Genomic DNA, 26470 nt, shown 5'->3' on the forward strand with positions numbered 1-26470 from the left:
TCCTTCTATTTGTGTTGGTATAATCGCTATCGCTCAGAACTCCCTGTCCCCCACGAAACCACCCTCCTCGTCTTCGGTTCGTCCGCCCGCATCTTTGCGAAAAGCCTCGGCAAAGTGCGAACCCCGTTGTTTTCCCTCTTCCTTCCTTCTTGTTCCATGCACATGTACTAATTAATCTTCTCCCTCTCTCTGGAAAACCTCCATGGCCTTGCCTGTACTATATACTCTATTATTCACATTCTCCCGCTTTCGCCAATAAGCTAGAGATCTCAGCTTGGTTCTTGTCCTTATCGCTCTGTAAATGGCAAATACATCTGGTTTATTCTCGCCCACAGTTCCGAGCCTGAGAAAGAGAATTCCTCCGTCTATTGGCGTTTATCGCTTTTCGTTTTGCCCTTCTGAGCGATTCTCCAAAAGGATATTCTGCTCTAGCATTATTGAAGGTCCAGAGAAGCTCGGTTCTGGTGTTTCCCCTTCTGAATCTCGAGTTCCCAAGTAAGTTCGACTCCCGGATTTCTTCGTATTTTGGTGATTGGTTGCTCGGGTCTCGTTGGAGTAATGATTTTCTCCCCACCCCACCGAATGGGTACTTAGTGCAATTGGATTGAAAAGGCTGTAGCCTGCTTTGTTGAATTGACATTGTTGAGCTGAGTTATTTGGATTATTCTTTTGGTTGGGAAGTTATTGTTGATGCTTTAAGGGGACGTGGGGTGTTTTTCATGGTAATTATTGTTGACGAGCTCAACTTGTTTGGCCTGTGACTGTTGTATTCCTCTGATTTTGATCTTTGAGCACCTAAGCTTGTCTTGGGCCAAGAGGTTTATTTTTCTTGCATGAGACTTACTGCTATGTTTGGAATGAAACAGAAAGGAAAATAATTTGTGCACATAAAAGTATATGAGTATAACTAATTTCATTTCCTTATCATTTTCCTTTCTGTTGAAAAATCACAGCTTCAAACTGAGGGTCAGTGTTGAAAGGAATAAGGATTCATGTAGGGTCTGAAATTAAAAAAAAAAAAAATGATATATAAAACTTTTATCACTTCTAATTCCTGACCAAATGGTTCATTAGAGCTAACACTTCTCTGAGTTGTGAATCGTGTCCTATGGAGATAATAAGGGGGTGGCTATTGAGGAGATATTTTTTTTACAGAAAACAATTAATTTGATTTAAGGCAATTTGCGTAGACCATTTTTTGCCACCTTTTTCGTAAAAAAGGCAATTTATTAAATTGAAACGTTTTGTTAAGTGAATTTTTGGGGAATTATGTGCAAATATGCTATGATGGTTGCATCCAAGGTCTCTAAGGTATAATATGAGTCACAATGATGCTTAGGAGGCTAAGTTATTCTCTCCTGTTAGTTAAGTTTTTAGAAAATTGTTTCTTTCATTATCAATTTTCAAAGTTTGCGCAGTGGAGTAAAGAATGTCTCATCAGTATTCACAGCGGTGGGACGTGCTTACGTGTTCCATCTTCTTGGTTTTTGTTTTCTTCTTAGGAGAAGAAAACTGATGAGGTCAAGTTATAATTTATTTTTTCTTGTTTTTGTTAAAGCTTTTACTTAGAAGTTTTAGAAGCCAATGGACCATGCATCTTACACTTGTCAGACTAAGCACTTGGATCCTTGCCTCCTCAGTTTATCCGTCTTTAGTTTCATAATTGAATTATTATTTTAACATGTGAACATCTCATTTTATGTAGATTTAGACAGTAGCAAGAATTACAGGGAAGTTTCTCCTGTATTTAAGTTTGTTAATCTGTTATCATCTTCTTCGGGTTTTCTTGGAACTCACCTCTTTCTTTTCTAGGATAGATTTTAGAACCATTATGGTTGGTTCATCATGCACTAGTATAGCTGTGTAACAAATGGATCTCTTCACTTTATTTGGATATTTTTTTGAGGTGTTTATTATGGTCAACAGATGCCTACAAAATTTGTGAACTTTGATTCTTTATATGGTGACTGCAGTCTGCAAACGACTTCTCCCTGTTATTTATATATTAGACTTAGTTATTTCATTTTTACCTATTATGAGTAACATGTAACAAGCGTCAGTCAGTGAGTGCTCAATAGGATTGTAAGGCTTGTATCTTGCATGACAGATTGTTGGATGGTTAAGGAACAAAACATTAAAAAAATAAAATAAAACATAGTCTGTCTGCCATTAGATCTTGAGATGGAGGAATCGTACTATTAGAAATTAAGAAATTAAATCAGTAGGAGGAAGTACTTCTCAATTGAGTATAGGAGGAGGAAAACTGTCTGGAGTGGCTTGTCCATATCAACTGTAGAGCAAATAATGTTTGTATAAGATCAATCTGATTTAATCTGGCATTGATGGTGCAAAAAAGAAAAGGCAGAAATAGGGCCTCTGGATTTAGGGTGTGAAAAAGGATGTTCTTGCACTCTCACTTTATTTAGGAAATTCGTTTTTGCAAGGATAATTAGAGGAAATGGGTCAGTGCAGCGAAGTCTATGTAAATGGGATAACTGGATAAGTTTGTCCACTTGAGTGGAAAACTATACGTTTCATTTTCTAGTCCTGGGTTTTTTGGTTTTGCAAAAATCCTGGCACTAGGAATTTAGGGTTGGTTTGGTGGCATGTCATCTGGAATGCAGACTTTATTTGTATGTGAAATGGAAATAAAATGTGGTAAAATAGTAATAGACTTGTTTATATGACTATTAGAAGCTAAGATATGTTTAGGCCTACTTTTGTTTCAACAATTACATATCCAACGAAATAATCAACTTAGTTTATTGTTTCTTCAAATTAATTAACTAAAAATATGTTGTTAGAATACAGCAACCAGCTATTATACTTTATCTTGGCTGAAACTCTACTATTTAGTACATTAGTCTGTTATGTTTGATCTTTTTCCTCCTAAGAAAACATTTTGGGGAATAATTACTAAAAAGCATTGAGATTCTTGGGACTGCTAAGTTCATTATTTAGAACAAAATGTGCCATGCTTCAAAACATATGTAATATTTATAATTTGTTAGAGAATCAGTGTATCATGGTAAGATATGTTAGTTCATTATTTTCATATTTTGGGTGCCTATGAAGATTAAAAGTTGTACATTTTGCATAAATTTATACTAGAACATTACTATTCACACCGAGTCTTATTTGTGCGGCCCTTATACTTATCCATGTGAACATTTCTGTATATCTTGGTGGGTGGATGGATGGGTGTATGCTATATGTCTACACATGGAAGTTCTAGAATTCATGTAGTTGACTCTACCTAGTCGGATTAATGCTTGGGATTGTTGTTGTTTTGGGAATAAGCCATTCATTTTCAAACTTGCCACAAACCATTCCCGGGAACTAGCATGCTTTTGTTTATACTTCATTGGAGAAGTCATCTGCTTGCATTCTGATTTTGCCAATAAATTTATTTAGGCTTGTCAGTAGAGGCTGCAAACTGGTTGGATGTGGCTCTGCAGTTCCAAAGCTTCAAGTGTCCAATGATGATCTAGCAAAAATTGTTGATACTTCAGACGAATGGATATCTGTTCGAACTGGGATTCGTAATCGACGTGTTCTAACAGGTCAGTAATATATTGGAGTGCTTGCTTGGACTTTGTATGGTGTTATGAGTAGTTGAAGGTAGCTTTCCCCACTATTATATGAGACTCCTGAATACGAGGGTAGAAGATAGAGGTCCTTACAGCTTGATTGCTCTTTATGCTGTGAGCATTGATGTTGGTAGAACACCTTTTTTTTTATTTTGTAAGTTACAAGATTTCAGCTGGAATTATGATCAATGTTTTGCGAAAGCAAGGGTCTTGAAGCCAGCCAACTATATAGGCTTTGGGTGTACCAAATCCAGCCTGGTACTTATATTCCCTAGCCTACTTAATGTGAGCTAGATCCACTGAATTCCTCATTTCTGTCTAACACCTAAAATATATTTAGAAACTCAATCATCAAGTCCCAAATTTCATTTCTTGGGTTCTGCATTATTTACTTGCCATATGTGGCTTCAAAACTCGATGTTTGATGTTTTCCACCATAGGGTTATCTTCCAGGCCAGATCTATTTGCTGTCTTCCATCAGGTTTTATTATGGCCTAGACCTTCTCTCATATCTTCATAATGATCCAAACAATGAGTGTGATTTGGAATTGGTGGACAACTTATGGTACTAGATTAAATAAGAGGGGTCTACCTATCTATACAGCAAGAGCAATCAATTTTACAGTGGTCATAAATACTCTAAATTTTTATACCCTTTTTGATGGCCTGCAAATTGTAACATATGGATGCCAGTTCTTCTTCTCATGTTATCTAGTGGGATAATGGGCTCGTTGTGTTTGTGTGCGACCTAGACATGCAAACTTTAAATGGCTTCACTCTGATTTGCACCTTTTCAGGCAAAGATAATTTGACAACCCTGGCTATAGAGGCATCCAGAAAAGCACTTCAGATGGCAGAGGTTGATCCTGATGAGGTAGACCTAGTCTTATTGTGTACATCAACTCCAGAGGATCTGTTTGGCAGTGCTCCTCAGGTATGACTTTTTAGGGCCTTCCCAAGCTAATATATAGTGGTCTGTCAAACACCATAATTATTAAAAAGAGCTAATAGCCACATTAATATTCTTAATTACATGGTTAGGAGCACTTGTGTATTCCATAGAGTTGCATGTACTTGGATGTGGATTTGTATCTGACACATGTTCAGTGAATTGCTGTAAAGAAGTGAACAGATGGATTTAAAGAATACAAGAAAAGTATGAAATTTTTGGCTAGTTAAATCATTCTTTGTTTCGTTGATAATATTATTAGGATATGTAATTTGGTTTGTTTTATTTATAATGTTATAGCAGTACAGTTTTGACTTGCATATGCATGTCCAGTTAAAATGTTCACAAGCCTAGAGCTTGTGCATTGAGCTAACACTACAAAATGCGTGCTGCTATCTGCTACTGTTCTCTAAGAGTTGAAACTAATTTATTCTGATAGAGAACTTCGTATGTAGATGTGAGATCCTTGAACCTGACAGGGAATTCTCAACCAAATTGGCAAGTATTGGGAACGGAATTAGGGAAAAAAGAAGAGAAATGTAGGGAGAGAGAACAGAACAGAGAATGATAGAGGGAAGGATTGAGAGAAGAGAGAATTTGGAGCTGGAAACTAGACTTGTCTCAAATGTATTCTTTGATGCCTTTGAATTGGCTGGATCAGTTATATACTGATCATAGCCACCAAGAATGGCGCCAAAAGGCCGCCAAATTCAAATGAGTACAACTGCCCAAGCTATTATCTAGGTACAATCAATTACAGCCATAACTACCAATACAATGTATAATCCCCCTATAGCAGTAGGTACATGACAGTAGATTAACGGTTTTAACAAACTCCTATCTTATCTAACTCTTCTCTACTGTCGTTGGGTAATTATTATGGCCATAAAAAATTCTTAACTTTTCTTTTTAGATGTTTCTTGTTGTAAATTTGGTGAGGGCTGATGTTACAGCATCAAATTGTCTGCCAAAAATTTGTAAATTGCTTTAATCCAAGCCTGATATTCCACAAGTATTGCTTGCTACTGCAATGTGCTTAAATCTTAAGTTTTTGCTCTTCTAATTGGCAACCAGTTTGGATGAACTACCTTGTCAACTGTCTAGTTTGAGCTGCCCACTAATGGCTTGGTCCATTGATGACCAGTAACGGCAACTAAATGCATGGAAACAAAACTTATTGGCAATGTGTGGAGTGCTATATTGGCAGGATAGAAGGAAACTGGTTTGTTAGACTTTTTTGCATTATCATTTGGTTTCTTGGAAATGTATGGTGAACTCTTCTTTTTATAAAGTAAAATATCATATGAACTTTGAAAAGGAGAGGGGACACAAGAACCTTCTCCAAAAGAGCCTAAAAATCTACAAATATGAGGAAATTTCCAAAAACTGCATTAAGAAAGCAAGGCTCTATTCGGCCTTGCGGCTGAAGGCTTTTGCCTTGGACTTCTTCCAGGGCCTGACCCTCAGTTTGGTACCAAGGGTTGCCCCTTCGTCACATAGCATTCTCTCTCTATCCTTTTTCTTTTTTGTTAGAACTTGTGTTGTACATATATAATATATATGCTGTCCCATGGTTGTACCTTGTAGATTGGTATATATATATATACACCTCATTGTAAAAAAAAAAATAAATTGAGAAAAACTTTTCTCCTCTCAAAAGCACAATATGGTATCAGATCCACTAGATAAGCCCTAACCTTAGTTCCAGTTGCCGCCGTCGCCTGACGACGCCACTGTCAGCCACCGCTGCCGCATCCATCCAACGCTGGTCTCGCATATCTCTCTAGCTGACTCAATTCTCGGCAACATCTCGTGCATTTATGGCCAACAACTCTCAGATCTCTCTCTTTTCCAGATGACCCTCATCCTGCGATTCTCAGGTCTCTTAGATCTCTCTTGGTGAACACGACATGAACTCGACGATGACCTTGTTCCCATCTGTTGTCGCTGTTGTTTCTCTCTCTGTCGCCGTCGACCACCTCCGTCATTGTTAGCCACTTGAACTAGCTCTAGGCTTTACAGTTTTAGATCTGGTTTGCAACGCTATTTGGTTTCAAATTTGGGTTTTGCAGTTTTAGATTTGGTTTGCAGCAGCTTCAGATCTGTTTTGGGTCATCAGGTTCAGATCTAGTTCACAATGCTTTGGTTTGTAAGATTTTGATTTAGATCGGGGTTGTGCTATTGCTGGTTGGGCTTGGGTTTTGTGCTATAGTCTCTTCAAATCTTGGAGTGGTGAGTTCCTCTTCGACTATGATTGTACTTGTGACTGTTCTTGTACCTGTATCGTCTTTTTTTGGTATTACAACCATTACCACTGAAAATTTGAATGGTAAGAATCATATGTCATGGTTAGCGTTTGTTCAAATGTGGTTTCACGGGCATGGTGTTAATGACATTTTGACTACAAAGCTTTTTGACATCGTTGAAGTAGATAGGACTATATGGGATCACATAGATGCACAATTAGTTACATTGCTATGGCAATCAATAGATGTTGATTTAATCTGAAACGAAAGATAAATTTGAACAGAAAAACAGAGAAGGAAAGGAATTCTGAGACTTCGATTAAAATGATTTCGACCTAACCACAAAACAGAAATAGAGCTAGATTATATACTAACTCTAGCCACTCCTCACACAACTAATACAACAGCACTTGAGATATAATCAGCTATAGCTATAAGCATAACAAAATAATACAACCAAACTGTAACAGAATAATACAATTAACGAATAGCCAACACAATACACAAAGTGAAATGATAACAACTACTCTAAGTTAACATTCTTTTCTACATAATCCTCCTATTTTGCGTTTATGAGAACTGTTTCGATATTTGGTCTCATGCTCAGCAGCTATATACTAATGATGTTGTGTGTTTATATACTATCATTAGTAATTTATTCTATATTCAGAAGGGGAATTCAGATGTGCCTACTTACTTGGGTCGTATTCAGTCTGTTGTGGCAGATTTTAACGCTACGCCCCCTGTTACAGTCGATCTCATTGAGCAGAAGAAGCAAAGAGACAATTTGTTTATGGTGCTTACCCTCGTAAGCCTTAGGCTTAATATGGAGGGTGTTCGCACTCAAATCCTGAGTAGTCCCAGTATACCTACCATGGAAGAGGTGTTTTCCCAAATACTTCGTGGTACACAAACATTTTTTGAGGTTTTAGTTGGAGAGCGATCTATACTTACTTCTTAGACTCTTGGATCTTCCTTTGAGATTGAACCTGGAGGTGGTCATGGTAGAGGTGTTGGGTGTGGCCGCAATGGTAAGCGCCCTTATTGTAATTATTGTTGTTGTATTGATCATTATAAGGATACATGTTATGCACGCCATGGTCGTCCTCCCAAGGCTAATGTTGCAATTCTTGAGGATGCAGATGCACAGTTTGTGGTACTTGATACCTCTCAGACTGAGTGACCGGCTTCTACATATACGATCTCTGCTGAGGAGTTGGTTGAGTATCGTTAGTTTCAGGTAGCTCGACAAGCCTCATCCCCTGTAGCTTCTATTGCCCAAAGATCTCTTTCTTTTGCTTGATCACCCACTGTTGCTCCTCATATATGTCTTACTTATGCTCAGCTTAGTCTTTGGATTATTGATTCTGCTGCTTCAGATCATATTTCTAGTAATAAATCTTTATTCTCTTATTTTGATTCCTCTGCTTCCCTTCCTCCTATCATTGTGGCTAATGGGTCTAAAACCCTTACCACTGGTATCGGTAGGGCTGATCCACTTCTGTCTATTTCTCTTAATTCTGTTTTACATGTTCCTAGTTACCCATATAGTCTCATTTCTATTATTCATCTTACTCGTTCTTTGAATTGTCATGTCATCTTTGATTTTGATTTTGCTGGCATCTACTTGTTCTACTACAAGGGCATCTCCTCTTCAAATTCATTCTCGGTTTGGTTATCCTCATTTATCTACTCTTCGACAGATGATTCATTCATTGTTTTCGTTGACTGTTCTAGAATCTGAGTCTTGTCAGCTAAGCAAACATGTTCGTTCTTCCTAGTCATCTTGATAAACGATCTGGTGCTCCTTTTGATCTTGTACATTTTGACATTTGGGGTCCTAGTAGAGTTAAGTCTAAACAGGGTTTCTCTTATTTTGTTACATTTATTGATGATCATTCTCATTGTACTTGGCTTTACTTAATGAAAGATCGTACTGAATTGCAATCTTTATTCACTTCCTTTTATAATGAAATTTCTACTCAATTTGGTCATACCATTCAGATCCTTCGTAGTGATAATGCCAAGGAATATTGTTCTCATGCATTTCAAGTTTTTCTCTCATCTCGGGTATTATTCATCAGTTTTCTTGTCCTTATACTCCGCAACAAAATGGGGTGGTCGAACGTAAAAACCATCATCTCATTGAGACTGCTTGGACGCTTCTTTTTGCATGCATGTTCCTATTGTTTTTTGGGATGCTGCTCTTCTCACTTCTAGTTATCTAATCAACCGAATGTCATCCACTGTTTTGAATGGGGCCATTCCACGTACTTTACTTTTTCCTCGTGATTCCATCTATCCTGTCCCCTCTTGTGCCTTTGGATCAACTTGTTTTGTCCATCTTCTTTCCCATAGTTGTGATAAATTGTCTCCTTGCTCGATCAAGAATGTGTTTCTAGGCTACTCTTGTCATTAAAAGGGATACTAGTGCTACTCCTCTGAACTTGGTAGATACTTTCTCTCTTTTGATGTTTTTTTTTTTTTTTGTAAAATCTCTCTTTTGATGTTACATGCTTTGAGTCTACATTTTTTTCTTTTCTTTATTTGATGGGTCTTTTTCCTCTCTTCATGAGGTTCTTCCTGCCCCTTCTTTTCCTTCTCTAGTCCTAGTACGTGTTTGTGTTCCTCTTCAGACTTATCAGCGTCGTTCTAAGCCTCCATTAGTGCCTCTAGATCTAGCTCCTCCTATTGCCGATGATGGTATTCCTTTAGACTCATGTCTTCCTCTAGTTGGTGCCATTTATTCCGTCTCCTTCTGACTCTGCCTAAGCTCCTATTCATCGTTGTACACGTTCCACTCGAAATCCTCATCTCATTTATACTTTTGTGAGTTATCACCGTTTGTTACCTTGCTATTTTTGCTTTTGTATCTGCTCTCTCTTTTGTTTCGATTCCTAAGATAGATGTTGAAGCTCTTTCTCACCCTAGGTGGAGACATGCTATGGATGAGGAGATGTTTTCCTTGCTAGCTAATGAGATGTGGGATCTAGCTCCTCTCCCTCTGGGGAAGTTTACTATTGGTTGTTAATGGGTGTTTACTGTTAAGGTTGGTCCGGATGGCTTTGTTGATCGTTTGAAGGCTCAGTTGGTTGTTAAGGGCTATACTCAAATTTTTGGCCTAGATTATGGTGATACATTCTTTCCCGTGGCTAAGATTGCTTATGTTCATGTTTTTCTTGCTATGGCTGCTATTCAACAGTGGCCTCTTTATTAGTTGGAAATTAACAATACTTTTCTTCATGACAACCTTCAAAAGGAAGTGTATATGGAGCAACCTCCTAGGTTTGTTGCTCAGGGGAGTTTTGATTGGTATGTTACTTAAAGAAGTCCTTATATGGCCTGGAACAATTTCCTTGGTATTGATTTGGTCACTTCGGTTCTGTCATCCAATCTTTTGGTATGAATATAAGTGAAGATGATCATTCTGTTTTCTATCGCCATTCTCTTGGTGGAGTCATACTATTGGTGGTGTATGTAGATGGCATTGTTATTACAGGAGATGATGAGGTTGGTATCAGGCAGTTGAAGACTCATTTGCATTCTCATTTTTAGACCAAGGATTTGGGTAGGTTGAAGTATTTCTGGCATTGAGGTAGCACAATCTACCCATGGTGTGTGTATCTCTCAAAGGAAGTATACCTTGGATGTTTTGGAAGAAACTGGTATGATTGATTCCTGGCCTATAGATACTCCTATGTATCCTAATGTTAAGCTTGTACCGGGATAGGGGGAGCCATTGGGATCCTTGGCGATATAGGATACTGGTTGGGAAGCTTAATTACCTCACCATTACACAGCCAGACATCTCTTTTGTTGTTAGTGTAGTAAGTCAATTCTTGGACTCCTCCTGTAATAGTCATTGGCAAGCTTTAGTGTGTATCTTGAAATACATTAAAAGTGCTCTTGGTAAAGGCTTGTTGTTTGAGAACAAAGGACACAAGCAGGTTGTTGGATATATTGCTATAGATTAGGCTAGTTATTTTACAGATAGGCACTTTACCTTGGGTTATTGTATCCTGGTTAGAGGAAATTTGGTGTCTTAGAAGAGTAAGAAGCAAAATGTTGTGGTTAGATCTAGTGTAGAAGCGGAATATCGGGCCATGACTTTAAACACATGTGAGTTGATTTGCCTCAAACAACTTCTTACAACGCTGAAATTTGGAGATTCAGGACCTATGCAGTTTATTTGTGATAATCAAATGGCTCTTCATATTGCCTCTAATCCAATTTTTCATAAGCGAACCAAACACTTAGAGATAGACTGTCACTTTGTGAGACAGAAGTTGATTTTTGGATAGATTAGTACCTCATTTGTTGGCTCTAATCACTAGCTGACTGATCTTCTTACCAAGGCATCACGAAGTCCACAGCTTGCCTACATTTGTACCAAACTAGGCACATTTGAGGGGGAGTGTTAGAACTGGTGTTGTACATTTATAATATATATGCTAGATAGTGTTATACATATATTAGAAAGATATGATGTCCTATGGTTGTACCTTGTAGATTGGTATATATATATACATACCTCATTATAAAAAATAAAAAAAAATTGGGAAAAACTTTTCTCCTCTCAAAAACACAATATTTTCCAACATTTGTTATCTTCAAATCTTACTCTTGTGTGCTTCACAAATTCAATTTCTCATAATATTTGAACCTTAAATATTTATCATATTTCTTAGAAAATATACATGCATACGCATACGCATAAGCTAACACCCTTACGGTGCACCAAAATTTTTCTAAGGGGTACATGAAAACCCCTTCAGTTCACTTAAATTACACAAATACAATGTTTCTCCTCCCAAGCTTCTCCTTTCCCTTGGAATGTGTTGTTTGCACGTCTACATACATATACATTTATTTTTTTTGGGTGTGGGGGGGAGCTATACATTTAGCAAATCATCATATATAAACACATTTGACATGGATAGCATTTTATTAACTCAAAACTGCAACAAAACTTTCATAGATTGCAACTTCGACACATTATTTTCAAGAATATCAAACTAGCACATGCATGGCCATTTTCAACATTTCTATCCAAGATGTTCATAATAATCATGTGCAATCTATTTATCATGTCAAAATGATGCTTGTAAAGAAGTTGCTTATACCACTTATGTTAAAGTAAAATAAAGGTTAATATTGAAGATGATGAATGGTAGCTTTGGTCTGTCCTCCTCTTCTTTCCTTCCCTTTTTGTCCCTTCTTTTCTCCTTATTTTTTTTTCTTCCTTGCTCATGGCCACTGCCAAGCTCTAGGTTGGGATACCTTGATAGCCCATTAATGCATAGCATGGATTTAGAGGTTATCTTTGTGAGTGCTTGGACACCTGTCCAATGTCCAAAAACATTCATAGCTTGAATGGATTGGCTTAGTTAGGGCTGGGATAAGTCCAACTCTTGTAGATTAGGCAATGGTTATATGGACCAAGGTAGTCAAGGGTGAAACACGCCATTAAGGTGCTCTGATGTTCATATCACCTGAGGAGCTAGGAGCCAAAAAACCACTTACTTGAGCCACATGAGGTGCTAAATTAATAAAAAATTAAGAGTAAATATATTTAATATAAAAAAGACAATCAAATAATGCATATAATTATACAACATCTAAAACATTACCAAATACAAATTCTTTTAATATTTTTCAAGCAAATACATACAATGTAGAAATATTATGAAAACCATATTCAATTTAACATCCCTGAACCCTTAAAACAACAAACATACAATGTATAATAAAAAACACAAACAAAACTGAGGGGAGAAAGCAGCAAACAGTACGAGGATTGAAACTACCAGATTAGACCAGATTCTGTGGGGAGATTGAGGAGGAGAGGCCACCAGAGGCTTGCTTGTCATAGGCTAGCCTGCCAATGAAGAGCAGTTGCTGGAACTGTCATCCATGCACCTTCACGAGCTGAGGGTTCCTGGCGCATGACAGTTCTAGCTAACCTCTGATGACTGCTCTTGACCACGCCTCACTCAGATCAATTTGATGGTGGCTTTTAAGCCATAGAAAAGTAAGAAAAATTGGAGAAATTGAAAGAGTGTTACAGTGCTTTGTGTTGGTTTACCTAGCAGCAGATAAACAAGGTTGAGTTTGCTTTTCTCTACTTGATTTCTCATTTTTCATCTTCCTATTGGATTTTCAGTGACATTTTGCATGCCTTCTCTGACTTTCAGAGATTGTGATTGTTCATTTTCAATTTTTTCCTGGTTTTTTCCTTTGTTACGGACTTACAGTATAGGTGAGAACCTGAGGGCCTTGGCACTTCATCATAGGCTCTCATCTAGGTGGCGCCTGAGTAAAGGAGTCTTGCTGGCAGTACGTGAGGCACCTCCATGGTGCCTTCCATTGCCCAAGCACCTCTCTTTCCTTTGACTGCACTGTATAGAACTGTTTGGGATAAGATGAATCTGGAATTCTAGGGATATATAGCTCAGTGGGTTGAGCTAGAGGGTTGGGTGGGCACATCTGCTGAATGAAAGTTCAGTGTCAGGAGGCCTGTTTGATTTGGAGAGGGCGTTGTATGTCAATCCCATTGGAAATGAGCTTAGGGTGATAAGGCATATGTTTGGATGGTCTAATGCCATTTGGTTGGTTTTATCTTTCTCCTGGAGAAACCAAATCCTAGGAGGGATGAATTATCGTTCCTATCCCTTGAGGGCGTTAAGCCCAGGAGAGACATTAGTATTTCTCTACCTTTCTAGTCTCGTTGACTTGTGTTCTGTCCCCTTACCTACTTAGCCACTTAGCCTTTTAATTCTTCTTCTAAAAGCCTCTTCCTTTCCTGCATAAGAAGCTGCAGCAGGGAAAAAATGAATTTAGGACAATGGAGATCGTCTGGCCAGTGTCTTTTTAATCATAGTCCTGTAATAAAATATGATGCAAACTCATAAATTTGGACAACATAATAAGTCAGTTACCTTATTTGACTAGAGGGTTCTAGAAATTTGAACCTGTGTCATAAGTCATTTAAGAGTTTGACAGCCATACATAAAAATTCTAAGGTATGAAGGTGCTGCCTTTTCCTCTCTCATGAGTTGCTTCATATGACCCAGAGTAGAGTTAGTTTGCTCTCACATTGTAGACTCCATTCTTCCCAGTTTAGACACGTTCTTTATTTGTGTGATTATTTTATTAATTTTTGTATCATGAACAAGCTAATCATCTAGTTGAATAGTGGTTGGTCACCTTCTTTTGGCTTTATAACACTCTGTATTAGTGTTAGGTTCTCATATACATGATTTTTAACTTAACATTCTTGTTTCCCTTTTAAATTGATTTATTATAGCATTGCCTAATTATCTTAATTGACCCCTTCAACATTTGGTATCTGAAATAAGCTGAATTCTTGAAAGCTTATTTGAATATTATTGAGTTTGAGTAGAGGTATTTATACAAGTACAAAATATCTATTATATCTCCTAGAAAATAGGAATAAATTCAAATTTAGGTAACAGTAACTAATATTCAAAATGCTGAAATTTATCTTCTGCTTTCAAGCTGTATCTTTCCCTTGAATCTTGGAGGTTTATCTTATCTTCTAGGCTGCCTTATCTTTTAAATCTTGAAGTCTTATCTTATCCAACCACCTTATCTTCCTTTTTTAAACTTGAACTCTCAATCTCATCATCCAACAGTATCATAACTTAAAGTTTTTATCTGCTCATTGTTTAAATTGTCTTTTTTTCAGATTCAAAAGGCACTTGGCTGCAAAAGTAATCCACTGGCTTATGATATTACAGCAGCCTGTAGTGGGTTTGTGTTGGGTCTAGTTTCTGCTGCCTGTTATATTAGGGGTACATTTTTAGTTCACCTTGATTTATGAATTTGTGATTAATGTTAAAAGTATGCCACAACTGAATTATACTGCTGTAAATTGTAGGAGGTGGCTTCAATAATGTTCTTGTTATTGGTGCTGATGCTCTTTCTCGTTATGTTGATTGGACTGATAGAGGGACCTGTATTCTCTTTGGGGATGCTGCTGGTGCAATAGTAGTACAGGTAACGGGTCTTTGTTTTGTTCTCTAGACATTCATGACAATGATATGTCAATGACTATTGATTCCTCAGTCCTGATAACTAAGCTATATAATTGCTTATCAGTAAGGCATCTTAACACTTTCTCTACTTGAATCTATTTGTCCACTATCTAGATTGGTGTGGCATTGGCCTTGTGTATTTATGTTCTTTCAACTAATTTGTATTGATCAGGGCCTGTTTGATGGAGCTTTTAGGTTTCTATTTTCAATTTTCAGCTGTGGCTTTTCTGTTGGGGTATCTTAGTAAGTTTGAAAAGATAGAAATGACATTTTATGTATATGTCCAAATGAAATAAAGCATTCATTGAAAAAAATGTATTAGTTGGATTAGATAATAACTGATAGAAGCATGAAAATGCATGGGAGAAGAGGGCATTTTTTGGTGAACGAAATTATTCATTGTGATCCTTAAATTAAAAAGGATGCCGAACGAGTGGAGGAAAAACACGTAATGCCTTTTTTTAAAGAATAAAAGAGATGTTCAAAGTTTTGGAAATTGTATAGGAATCAAGCTAATGAGTCACACTATGAAACTTAGGGACAGAGTGATTGAGCAAAGACTATGACAAGAAACCAAGGTGTTTGAAAACTAATTTGGTTTCATACTTGGTAGGGCCACATTGGAAGTTTTATACTTACTACATCTAATGGAAATGTATAGAGATAAACAAAAAGATTTACATATGATATTTATAGTTTAGAAAGAACTGGTGACAAAGTTCCTCTAGAACTCTTATGGAGAGTTTTAGAGAAGAAAGGAGTTTAAACTGCTTATTGATAGGTTTTAAAGACATGTATCATGGAACAAAAACATGTGGAGGAGATACTGAGACTTTTCCAATTACAGTTGGATTAATGAATGATCTGCATTGAGCCCTTACCTCTTTATCCTAGTGATAAATGAACTCATTAAAGATATCCAGGCCTTGGTGCTTTGGTGTATGCCATTTGTAGATGACATTGTGTTTGTGGATGAGACAAAAGAACATAGGAATATTACGCTCGAGATATGGGGAAACATTTAGAATTTGAGGTTTTAAGTTGATTGAAAGCCAAATATATGAAATGCACGTTTAGTAAAAATATGTGTGGATGATGTTATTATAAAACTTGAAGTGTAAGTCATACCAAGAAAATATCCGTTAAGATATCTTGGGTTAATCTTGTCATGTACTTAGGCTATTAGGCCTTTACGAATAAAAAGTAGATTGCATAGCTGGAGGAGTGTTCCAGCATGACAAGTGGTACAAGTTGTATTAGATTGGTAACTGTTTTGGTGCCCAATCTTTTGCTAAGGATCAGTATAAAAAGATCTGGCCCAGCCATTACAAAGCATGAAAAATCAATCTAAGGAATCAAATTCCCTCTTTAATTCTCTCTATTTGTTTCTCTTGAACCTTCCCTCTCAATTCTCTAATTCTACACTCTCTCCTCTTTTTTCTGCCTAATTCTCTAATTCTACACTCTCTCCTCTTTTTTCTGCCTAATTCATTCTCAATTAGCTAAGAATTTCTCTTGTCATATATAGAATCTAACATTTTGGTATTAGAGCAAGTTCCTGGCCGATCAATTACCATGGCCGACAGTACCCAAATGAAGCAAATGGAGTTACAATTGCAACAAGTGACGACAACAATGGCGGAGATGCAAAATCAAGTGGGATCCATGGAGGAGATGATTGGATCGTTGGTAGACAGGAAGTTTGAGGTAGTTGCGGAGAGATTGTGAGGAGATATGCGCGATCACATACAGGAAGAAATGCGGGAGCGAGGCAACATGTTGCAAGATCAATTGTAGCAATTCATGCTCATGTTTTCTAGCCAAAATTAGGTAAGAATCTCGTCTGATTTTCCCCTTAGAGATGGGTTGGAACCAATCCTACTGAGAGTTGGAACCAATAACCGAAATGTCGGATCATCAAAGTGGGAGGTGGATCTAGCCACCATGGGAGAAAATATGGTGGAAAGGTGACAAGAGACACAATCTACACATCAATCTGGTTTTCCAGTACCAAAACGAGAATTACCTGTATTTGAGAGACAAAAGCCTTGATGGTGGATAAGGCAATGTGAGAAACTATTTAGCATTCACCAGGTAGCTGAAAACCAAAGAGTGGCCCTGGCATCGACCTATCTCAATGACGTGGGTGATGTATGGTTCCAAGGATGGTCCAAGGTTAGGGATAACTACAATTGGGACAATTTTACCAAGGTACCGTGTGGGAGGTTTGGAGAACATTTGATGGACACAATAGAAGAATTTAACAGGCTGAAACAGGAGGGAATCGTGCAGGAATATCAACTGAAATTTGAAGAGTTGAAGTCCCTTATGTTGTGGCGTAATCCTTATACGACGGAGGAGTTATTTGTATCAAGTTTCGTAGGGGGATTGAGTGATGAGCTTCGACTAATAGTAAAGATGCTGAAACCTAAGATAGTTCAAGAGGCAGCAGGGGGCCCTTTTTATAGGAATTATTAGTAGAGGCACTGATGAGGAAACAAAGAGGATAGAATAGAGGAGGAAATCAAGGGCTGATGTAGTCTGGTGGAAAGATACAGGGAAAGGAATTCCTGAAGATAGGAACATGACTCTGATATCAAGCAGCCCTACCATCAGCCCTAACTTTGCAACAGAGGGAAAAACTCATGGAGCAAAGGAGACAAGCAGGGTTATATTTTAGATGTGGGGATAAGTACTCCCTTGAACATCAATGTAGGAAGCAATTGCTTCTACTGGAAGGGAAAGAAGAGGAAGAAGAAGAAGAAGGTTTGGCAATAGTGGAAGAATTGGAGGAAGAAGACAATGGAGCGATATCCCTACATGTGACTAAGGGGATGGCCAGTAGTAAGATAATCAAAGTAGAGGGTAGAGTGCAGGATAACACACTGATGGTTTTGATTGATAGTGGGAGCATCCACAGTTTCATTGATGAAGAGACGACTAAGAAGATGAAGTGCCACTTGGTGAATACATAACCACTATTGGTCACTGTGGCCAATGGGAATAAGGTGGTGAGTAAATCTGCTTGTTTGGGTTTATGTTAGGAAATGCAGGGTGAAATCTTTGAATCTGACTTGAGATTATTAAAACTCGGAGGCTGCCACATAGTATTGGGGGTAGATTGGATGAAAGGAGTGAGTCCTATCAGCTTTGATTTTAACAAGATGGAGGTATCTCTTGAAAAGGAAGGTATGAGGGTGGTTCTCCAGGGGAATATGGAGGTTGGAACTTGCAAGTGGATTAAAGGAAAGAGGTTGCAACAGTTGTTCAGGAAGAAAATATCTTAGGTGGCTCAATTATTCTCAATTGAAGCCAAGGAAGAACCTGAGCATTATGAGAAAGCTGAAGCGAAATGCACTATGACTAGCCACAGTCAGCATCAGGCCTCATGGCGGGTACACAAATTGGCCTTACTTGATATATTACTAGTTGAATATCAGGACCTTTTTGTAGAGCCTAAGTCACTACTGCCTAAAAGGCCTTTGGACCATTCCATACCCCTTCAACCAAATGCTGGACTAGTGAACATTCAATCCGACATATACCCTCCCAAACTTAAATTTGAAATTGAAAAGCTTGTGAATGACATGCTAAACCAATCCATGATTAAGCCTAGCCATAACCCTTTTGCCTCACCCGTCCTTTTGGTTAAAAAGAAAGATGGGACATGGCGTTTTTGTGTTGATTATAGACAACTCAACAGCATCACCATCAAAGACAAGTTTCCAATTCATATCATCGAAGATTTGCTAGATGAGCTCAAACATGCATCCATATTCTCTAAATTGGACCTAATATTTGGCTGTCATCAGATTCGGGTGAACCCAATTGATATACCCACAGCTTTTAAGACGAATTCACCGTGATGCCCTTTGGCCTAACCAATGCCCCTGCCACATTCCAAGCTCTTATGAACCATATATTTGAACCCTACCTCAAAAAATTTATACTAATCTTCTTTGATGATATCCGAATCTATAGCTCATCATTCAACCAACACCTTGAGCATCTTAGGACTAATTTTGAGATCCTAAGATTCAACTGGTTATACATCAAATGGTCAAAATGTGCCTTTGCACAAAAACAAGTGGAATACCTAGGCACATTATTTCTAGTGTAGGAGTTGGCATGGATCCCAAGAAGATTGAGGCGATGACTGCATGACCTAAGCTCACTAACATCAAGGCACTAAGGGGATTCTTAGGGCTCATCAGTTATTACAGAAAGTTTGTAAAGAACTATGGGTTGATCAACAAGCCACTAATAGAAAAGTTGAAGAATGATGGGTTCAACTGGGACCACAAAACGGAAGAGGCATTTGAACAAGTTAAGAAGGCAATGAGTGAGGTACCTGTGTTGGGGTTACTAGACTTCAGCAAACCTTTCATGCTAGCGACAGACGCCAGCAACACAAGGATAGGGGCAATCTTATCACAGGATGGTAGGCCGTTGGCTTTCCTGAGCCAGGCCCTAGCCCCAAGATACCAAGGGCTTAGCATCTATGATAAGGAGTTGATGGGCAGTCCTAATGGTCGTGGATAAATAGCGGCATTACTTAGAGGGAGGGTAGTTCATCATTAAAACAGATCACAAAAGCCTTAAGTTCCTGCTACAACAGAGGTTGCATACACACTTACAAAAGAAAGGGATGGCTAAATTAATGGGATTAGACTATGTGATACATTTCAGGTGAAGAAAGGAAAATGTGGCAGTAGACACCTTGTCTTGCTGTCAAGAAGAAGGAATAACTGCTGCAATTATAGCAGTAGTGCCAGATTGCTTCCAAGAAGTGACAAATAGCTATTAGAAGGGGGTGTGGGCAAAGGAGTTATTAGAGTAGTTAAGCACTGATGCTAATAGCAGGCCAGGCTATGCTTTGATCAATGGGTTGATAAGATACATGGGAAGGATGGTGATTAGGGAATGTGAGGTATTGAGGAACATAATCCTTCAATCATTACATGGATCACCATTAGGAGGACACTTAGGCATACAAAATACTTATCGGAAGGTGAATCAAGTTTTCTATTAGCCACAACTAAAGAAGTATGTGATGGAATATGTGATGAATTGTGATGTTTGTAAGCGATGCAAACATGAGACGGTGGCTCATTCAGGCCTCTTACAACCCTTAGCTAACCTAGAGCATACATGGACTAATGTGACTATGGACTTCATAGAGGGGTTACCAAGATCTGAAGGAAGGGATTGTATTCTGGTGGTGGTTGACCGATTTACCAAGTTCAGTCATTTCCTTGGCTTGTCTCACCCTTTTACAACGCGGGAAGTTGCTAGAATCGTTTTGGATAATATGGTGAAGTTGCATGGGGTATCACACTCTATAGTATTTGATAGAGACGAGGTGTTTACCAGTCTGTTTTGGAAATAATTACTACGATCTATGGGCACAAGGTTACATATGTCCCCCGCCTATTACTTGGAGATGGATGTGCAATCGGAGAGGGTTAATCAGTGCCTAGAATCCTATCTAAGATGCCTATGCTTCCTGCAGCCAAAGGGGTGGCATGAGGGGATATCAATGGCTTAATGGTGGTACAATTCAAGTTACCATAGTTTAATCAAGATGACGCCATTTAAAGCCCTTTATGGCTACAAACCATCCCTCTTACCAACTATTGAGAGACAATCCATAGTGGTAGTTGTTTGGCATATATGCAATAGAGGCAGGATATCCTACAATTATTGAAGATAGAATTGGCTAAGGCACAAAATAGGATGAAGCAAATAGGAGACAGGAGGCGAAGTGAAAGAGAATTTTTAGTAAGGGAGAAAATTTACTTGAAGTTGAGCCACCCACATCTCAGGGCCCTAACTTGCCAACCATTATCTAAATTGAGTCCCAAGTTCTATGGGCCCTTTCTGGTTCTTGCCAAGATAAGACAAGTGGTCTACCGTTTACAATTGCCTGGGGGATCTCAAATCCACCCAGTATTCCACGTATCCCTCATCAAGAAAACTATTGGGACACAAGTGGCCAGCCAAGTACTTCTCCTATTCTCAGGGAGTAATTGGAATTAGTAGCACCAACAACCATCCTAGACAAACGGATTGTCTACAAGCAAGGAGCTCCCCTCACACAAGTGCTTGTCAAATGGTCTTCCCTCCACTCGGACAACAACACTTGGAGTATTTTCCATATCTCCTAAAGCAGTTTCCAAACACTGCCAGCCTATTACACATTTCTTGAGGACAAGAAATGGCTGAGAGAGAGGGGGGGGGGGGGGGGGGAGTTGTCATGTACTTAGGCTATTAAGCCTTTACGAATAAAAAGTAGATTGCATAGCTGGAGGAGTGTTCCAGCATGGCAAGTGGTACAACTTGTATTAGATTGGTAACCGTTTTGGCGCCCAATCTGTTGTTGAGGATCAGTATAAAAAGACCTAACCCAGCCATTACAAAGCATGAAAAATCAATCAAAGGAATTCAAATTCCCTCTTCAATTCTCTCTCTTTCTTTCTCTTGAACCTTATGTCACAACTCCAAGGCTATAATTGTCATTATAATAGTAGTTAGCTTACATGCATTACACAATAATTGTAATTTTCTTTTCCTTTTCTGTTATAGATCTTTGCCCTTAGCTATAGGCAGTTATGCCTATTGTTGTACTGTACATGGGTGCATGTGGGAGGCTGTTAGGCTATATATAAGCCACAACTGAGGATGGGAAGGAAATGTTTTAAATTGATGAATGAATGATCTCATTTCCCTCTCTTGAATTATCTCTCAATCTCCCTCCCGTTTCCCTTTGCTCTCTTTGTACTCCCCTCTCACGATCCCTGTGATTTCCCTCTCCTCGTTGTTCTGTTTGTAATTCTCCCCCATTTCTTGCTGCATTTTCCTCCCTCTCTGTTTAATTCCCCTCTGATTTCTCTCAATTTCCAATCCAACCCTAGGCTAAACCCTAGGTACATGACACCTTCCATCTCAATTCTCTAATTCTACACCCTCTCCTCCTCATTTTCCTACCTAATTCATTCTCAATTAACTGAGAATTTCTCTTGTCAGATCCTCATCCAAAAGATATGGAAATTAATGAGGATGTTAACCACAAAATTGAGGCATGATGGTTAAAATAGAAAAGTGCATATATAGTTTTTTGTGATAATAAGTTTCTATTAAAGCTAAAAGTAAATTGTTATAAGATAGCCATAAGACTAGTTTTGTTGTATGGCATAGAATATCGGTTATAAACCACCATGTGCAAAATATGGGTGTAATGGAAATGAGGATGTTAAGATGGATGCATGATCATCCAAGAAAGATAAAATTAGAAAGAAGGTTATTCATAATATGGTCAAAATGGCTTCTATTGAAGATAAGATATGTGAGACACCATTAAAAAGGCTTGGTCATGTGAGAAGAAGACCTATGTGGGCTCTTATGAGGAGAGTGGATGAAATGGAACAAGTACTTGGCAAAAAAGGTAAAGGATGATAATAAAAAGTAAAAAATACACTCAGTGGGAGACTTTTAGGTACAATAAGAGTTATAAGGGCCTTATAGAAGATAAGATCATAGATGGGAATGATTGGCAAGTTAGAATTCATGTAACCAATCCCCATAGTGGGATTAATGCTTGATATATTGTTTTGTGTTTTCATTTTCATTAAAAAATAAAATAAAAACTGAACATGTTATATGATAAGTTTTATCTGTTTTTTTAACTTTATTTAGAATCTGTAATTTTTTTTTTTTCTGTTCTATTCATCCTTCCACACAGCCAATATAGTCACTAGTGTCTGGTGCAGCAAGTCCACTGGCGGCGGTTACTGGTGATCAATGACTCCCTGCTGAGGCCTAGAGCCATTCTGTGACTCCTATGATGCAGTGATCTGTCGGAGGGGTCACCGAAAGTTTGGCAATGGCTCTGACTATTAAGTTCGTGATAGGCCTCCGGTGCAGCGGACCTATCAAAGGCGCTTCAGGAGTCAAAGGGCAGAATGGTAACACAGCTGGGTTTGCATAACAGCCAGCATGTGCACCAAGGGTAGAATCGGAACTTGGCTGGTTTATGTAACAAACCAGCTTGTGCATAACCAGATGCGGTTATGGAGGGAGAATAACAACTTATAAATAGGGAATAGAAGAGAGAGAAAGGTGTGGAGAAATTGAGTTGAGTCTATAGGAGAGTTCTAGGTCTCTCGAATGCCTATTCTTTTCCTTTGTCTACATTTTTCCTTGTAATCTAGAGCTAAAATACTAGCAGTGAATTCCTTAATCGGAATCCTATCAGTTTTCTTGAATCCCACTAGTTTGCCAGTGGTAGGGGGTGAAGAAAATAAAAATGAAAATGTGAAGATACCCTTTTGATTGTTTCCAGCTTTTGCAATTTTTTTTCCAAGAAAAATTCTGAAAACTAAAACAAGCAATCAAACATCATTTTCTATTTTTGTTTTCAAATAATAGAAGTGAAAAAAAAAATGAAATGATTACCAGATGGCCTTATCTGAGAATTATTCTTCATGATAATGCCGACAAATAGCAGTAGTATTTTTTCCATCAACTTGTAATACCTTAAGTTGTTGAATCTTAGCTTGTGGCTCATCATAAAGATTGTATAAATGGTTTTTTTGAACAAAAGACTTCTACTTGTAGACATCTCATACTTTGTCAAGGATCCTGTGACTACTTTTTTTCTTTTTTCATTTTCTATTTGGAACCTACATTTTGATTGATCTTTTATGCTAGCCCATCAAAAATTGTTTCTATCAAACTTGGATTATGGCTGGCTACAGTTGTTTACTGTGGCAAAGCTTGTGAGTGTCGGGTTCTTACTGCCAAAAGACTGGTTTTACTGATTTTGCAAAGAAAGGACATGAGATTTGGCTTGGTCTTCTGAATTGATTGCTTGTTGAATGTTCAGAAACTTGTTGCTAGAGATCTCCAAAAAGTTTTTTTTTTTTGTGTGTGTGTTTTGAGTAAATTAAGAGCCTAACAGCTTATGAAGGATTGGAAATGATTAAGGCTTTAGCTAAATATGATTGTGAGGGTGAAATATCAGCATTCGGAGGCTAGGAATAATACTTGTCAGAATGATAACTTGGTGACTTGATAAAAAATAAGGAGAAGAAAATATATGTTTGATTTGTATGGAATTTTCAATGCTATGATCATTCTAGAATAGCCAATACTCTGTACAAAATAACAGATAAAATATATTTGATTCTTGGGTACGTCCTTGTCAAACAGATCTTATTACTTCAGTATCTTTAACTCATGGGACTTTCATTCAACATTGGAGCATATGGAACTCTCAATAATAAGATTATTCTAGACTAGCCAAAATCTGAATAAATAACCAGATAAAATATTATTTTTTGTGGATCTGTCCAACTTAAGCAAATCTTAGAATTATTATAACATTTTTGACTTATGGGATGCTTTCCTTCAGGTCTTAAGCCATTCCTGTTAGCCTGTTCTTGTTCAGTATTTCCCCCAAGCCAGAGATCTATGAATGAGACCATGCTCTCATGCCAGTTATTAAGCTTCTTTGTTGTATGTAAAGTCTGAGGAAAGTTACTGCACCATAAAGCCGATTAAGTCTGGATAGTTTGATTCATTTCCCTGCTTGCCAGTCAGCTAGTTATTGTAAGGCTCATTTCAGTGACGTGCCAACTAATCCACTATAAGACTTAACAATAAAATATGATCTAAATTCATCCAAGACTTGATTAAAATCAAAGTTCTTTGTCTCTCCGTGTTAAATTCAAATATTTTCCTTCATTTCTTGGTGTCCATCAGAAGATAATCTGTAAGATAGGCCCATGAAGTTACACCCTTCATAAACTTCTGAGTTTCATCAAGGAATGCCCCCATGTCCATGGCGTGCGGTGGTCATTTCCCCCAAACAGCCTAATTGGTAATGCAAATATATTTTAGTATTTTGTGAACAAATGAAACCTATACGTACTAATAAATAAATAAATAAAAATATCAAATATGGTAGTCGTTTTATTGTTTTAAAAATTCCTATGTTGGCAATATGTATTTCTCTCCTCTCCTCCCACAGACAACTTGCATCTTTAACCTTGATGGGTAATTACTCCAAACATTACCTTTCAATTCCTTGCATCTATCATTGGATAAATCTTTTTTCTTTTTTGGTTAGATCTGGTCATCACTTTTGCTTGCTCCCATTAGAAAGTCCAGTATACCTTTATTTGTGTTTCGTTAATTTTTTCAATTTTCAGAATGCATGCAGCTGGTAGTTGTCTAAAAAAGTAGAGTTTTCTGCAAATTGTTGGTGCTAATTGGAAATGAACTCTTTTACTGGTACTAACATTCTAGTTATCTTCAGGCCTGTGATAGTGAGGAGGATGGTTTATTTGGTTTTGACTTGCATAGTGATGGTGACGGCCAAAGGTTTGTGTTATTATTTTTCTTTAGAAACTGTCCTTTGCTGTAATTTGGAATATGAATCAATTATTACCACTGGCATGCAGGCACTTAAATGCCACCATTCAAGAAAATGAAATTGATCAAGCTTTGGGTTCTAACGGTTCAGTGTTAGGCTTTCCTCCCGTACCCCCCTCTTATTCCTGCATCCAGATGAATGGTAAGGAAGTCTTTCGCTTTGCTGTTCGGTGTGTCCCACAGTCGATAGAATCTGCCCTCGAAAAGGCTGGTCTTGCAACGTCTAGCATTGATTGGCTACTGCTGCATCAGGTGAGAAACCACTATAGTTAGTTGGACACACTGGAACCTGAAGTGTTTACCATCCTTACATATTAAACATGTTGCCGAATGAATTTGACTATCAAATTGAATGATAGCTGTAATCGGCCAATGTCCTTGTCCCTTTCTGCTATATATTTTTATTACCTTTACTGCACCTGTGATTGCCAATGAATCTGGTGTATGGGAAAATTTCAGTTGAAGGTTATTGTTAAATGGTTGGACATTCTTATTTCACAAAGTTTATGTGAACCTGTTTAGTGATAAAGAAGTATTGGTTCTTGCAGGCAAACCAAAGGATCATCGATGCAGTTGCAACGCGATTAGAAGTCCCACCTGAGCGGGTCATATCAAATTTGGCAAACTATGGCAACACAAGTGCAGCATCGATTCCATTGGCATTGGATGAAGCGGTGCGAGGAGGGAAGGTGCAACCGGGCCATACTATTGCAGCTGCAGGTTTCGGGGCTGGTCTGACTTGGGGTTCTGCCATTATTAGATGGGGATGAAATCCCCACCTCTTCCAGCACTAGTAAGTACAGAAGAAGCAAGTATGATGCAAAAATGTAGGGATCCCCCGTTTCACCCAGTTACTCAGCCTCCTCCAGCTTTCTTTTGGGAGCTCAGATTTTTTTACCATTGAACCTCTGCATCATCAATAAATATTATTCTTTTTCCAAGTTTTGTATTTTTTATGTAGTTGAGATGATTGATGAGTTAAATTTCATATAACTAAACCGTATTTAGTGGGATTAAAGCTTCATGATGACGGTGATAGTTGCAGCGGCATTTGTGGGTTTACAGTCTCTGGTTGGTACTTGGGCTGGTGAAGGTCATGTTTGCCTGGTAAAACTAAGCGAATTTTCTCATACTAGCTGCCTTGGAAAGTCTTAAATTGATAATATGGTAATTGTGACTCAAAATTTTAATTTA

The 26470-nt window shown here is 38.0% G+C and overlaps 1 protein-coding gene across 1 annotated transcript; it reads left to right on the forward strand.

Annotated features, from left to right (window-relative positions):
* LOC127787341 (beta-ketoacyl-[acyl-carrier-protein] synthase III A, chloroplastic) lies at nt 1-26470 on the forward strand. Its single transcript, XM_052315330.1, has 8 exons — nt 1-495; nt 3415-3563; nt 4388-4524; nt 14494-14599; nt 14686-14804; nt 25161-25225; nt 25306-25528; nt 25825-26470. Exons 1-8 carry the CDS (start codon nt 302-304, stop codon nt 26044-26046), a joined length of 1215 nt encoding a protein of 404 aa, XP_052171290.1. The 5' UTR covers nt 1-301; the 3' UTR covers nt 26047-26470.

This window comes from Diospyros lotus, chromosome 12 (genome assembly GCF_014633365.1).
Source record: "Diospyros lotus cultivar Yz01 chromosome 12, ASM1463336v1, whole genome shotgun sequence".
NCBI lineage: Eukaryota > Viridiplantae > Streptophyta > Magnoliopsida > Ericales > Ebenaceae > Diospyros > Diospyros lotus.

Coding starts and splice junctions, on each gene's coding strand:
- LOC127787341 (XM_052315330.1), top strand. CDS start 302: ATGGCAAATACATCTGGTTTATTCTCGCCCACAGTTCCGAGCCTGAGA. Junction 3,564..4,387: donor TAATCGACGTGTTCTAACAG/GTCAGTAATATA, acceptor GCACCTTTTCAG/GCAAAGATAATTTGACAACC. Junction 25,529..25,824: donor ATTGGCTACTGCTGCATCAG/GTGAGAAACCAC, acceptor TGGTTCTTGCAG/GCAAACCAAAGGATCATCGA.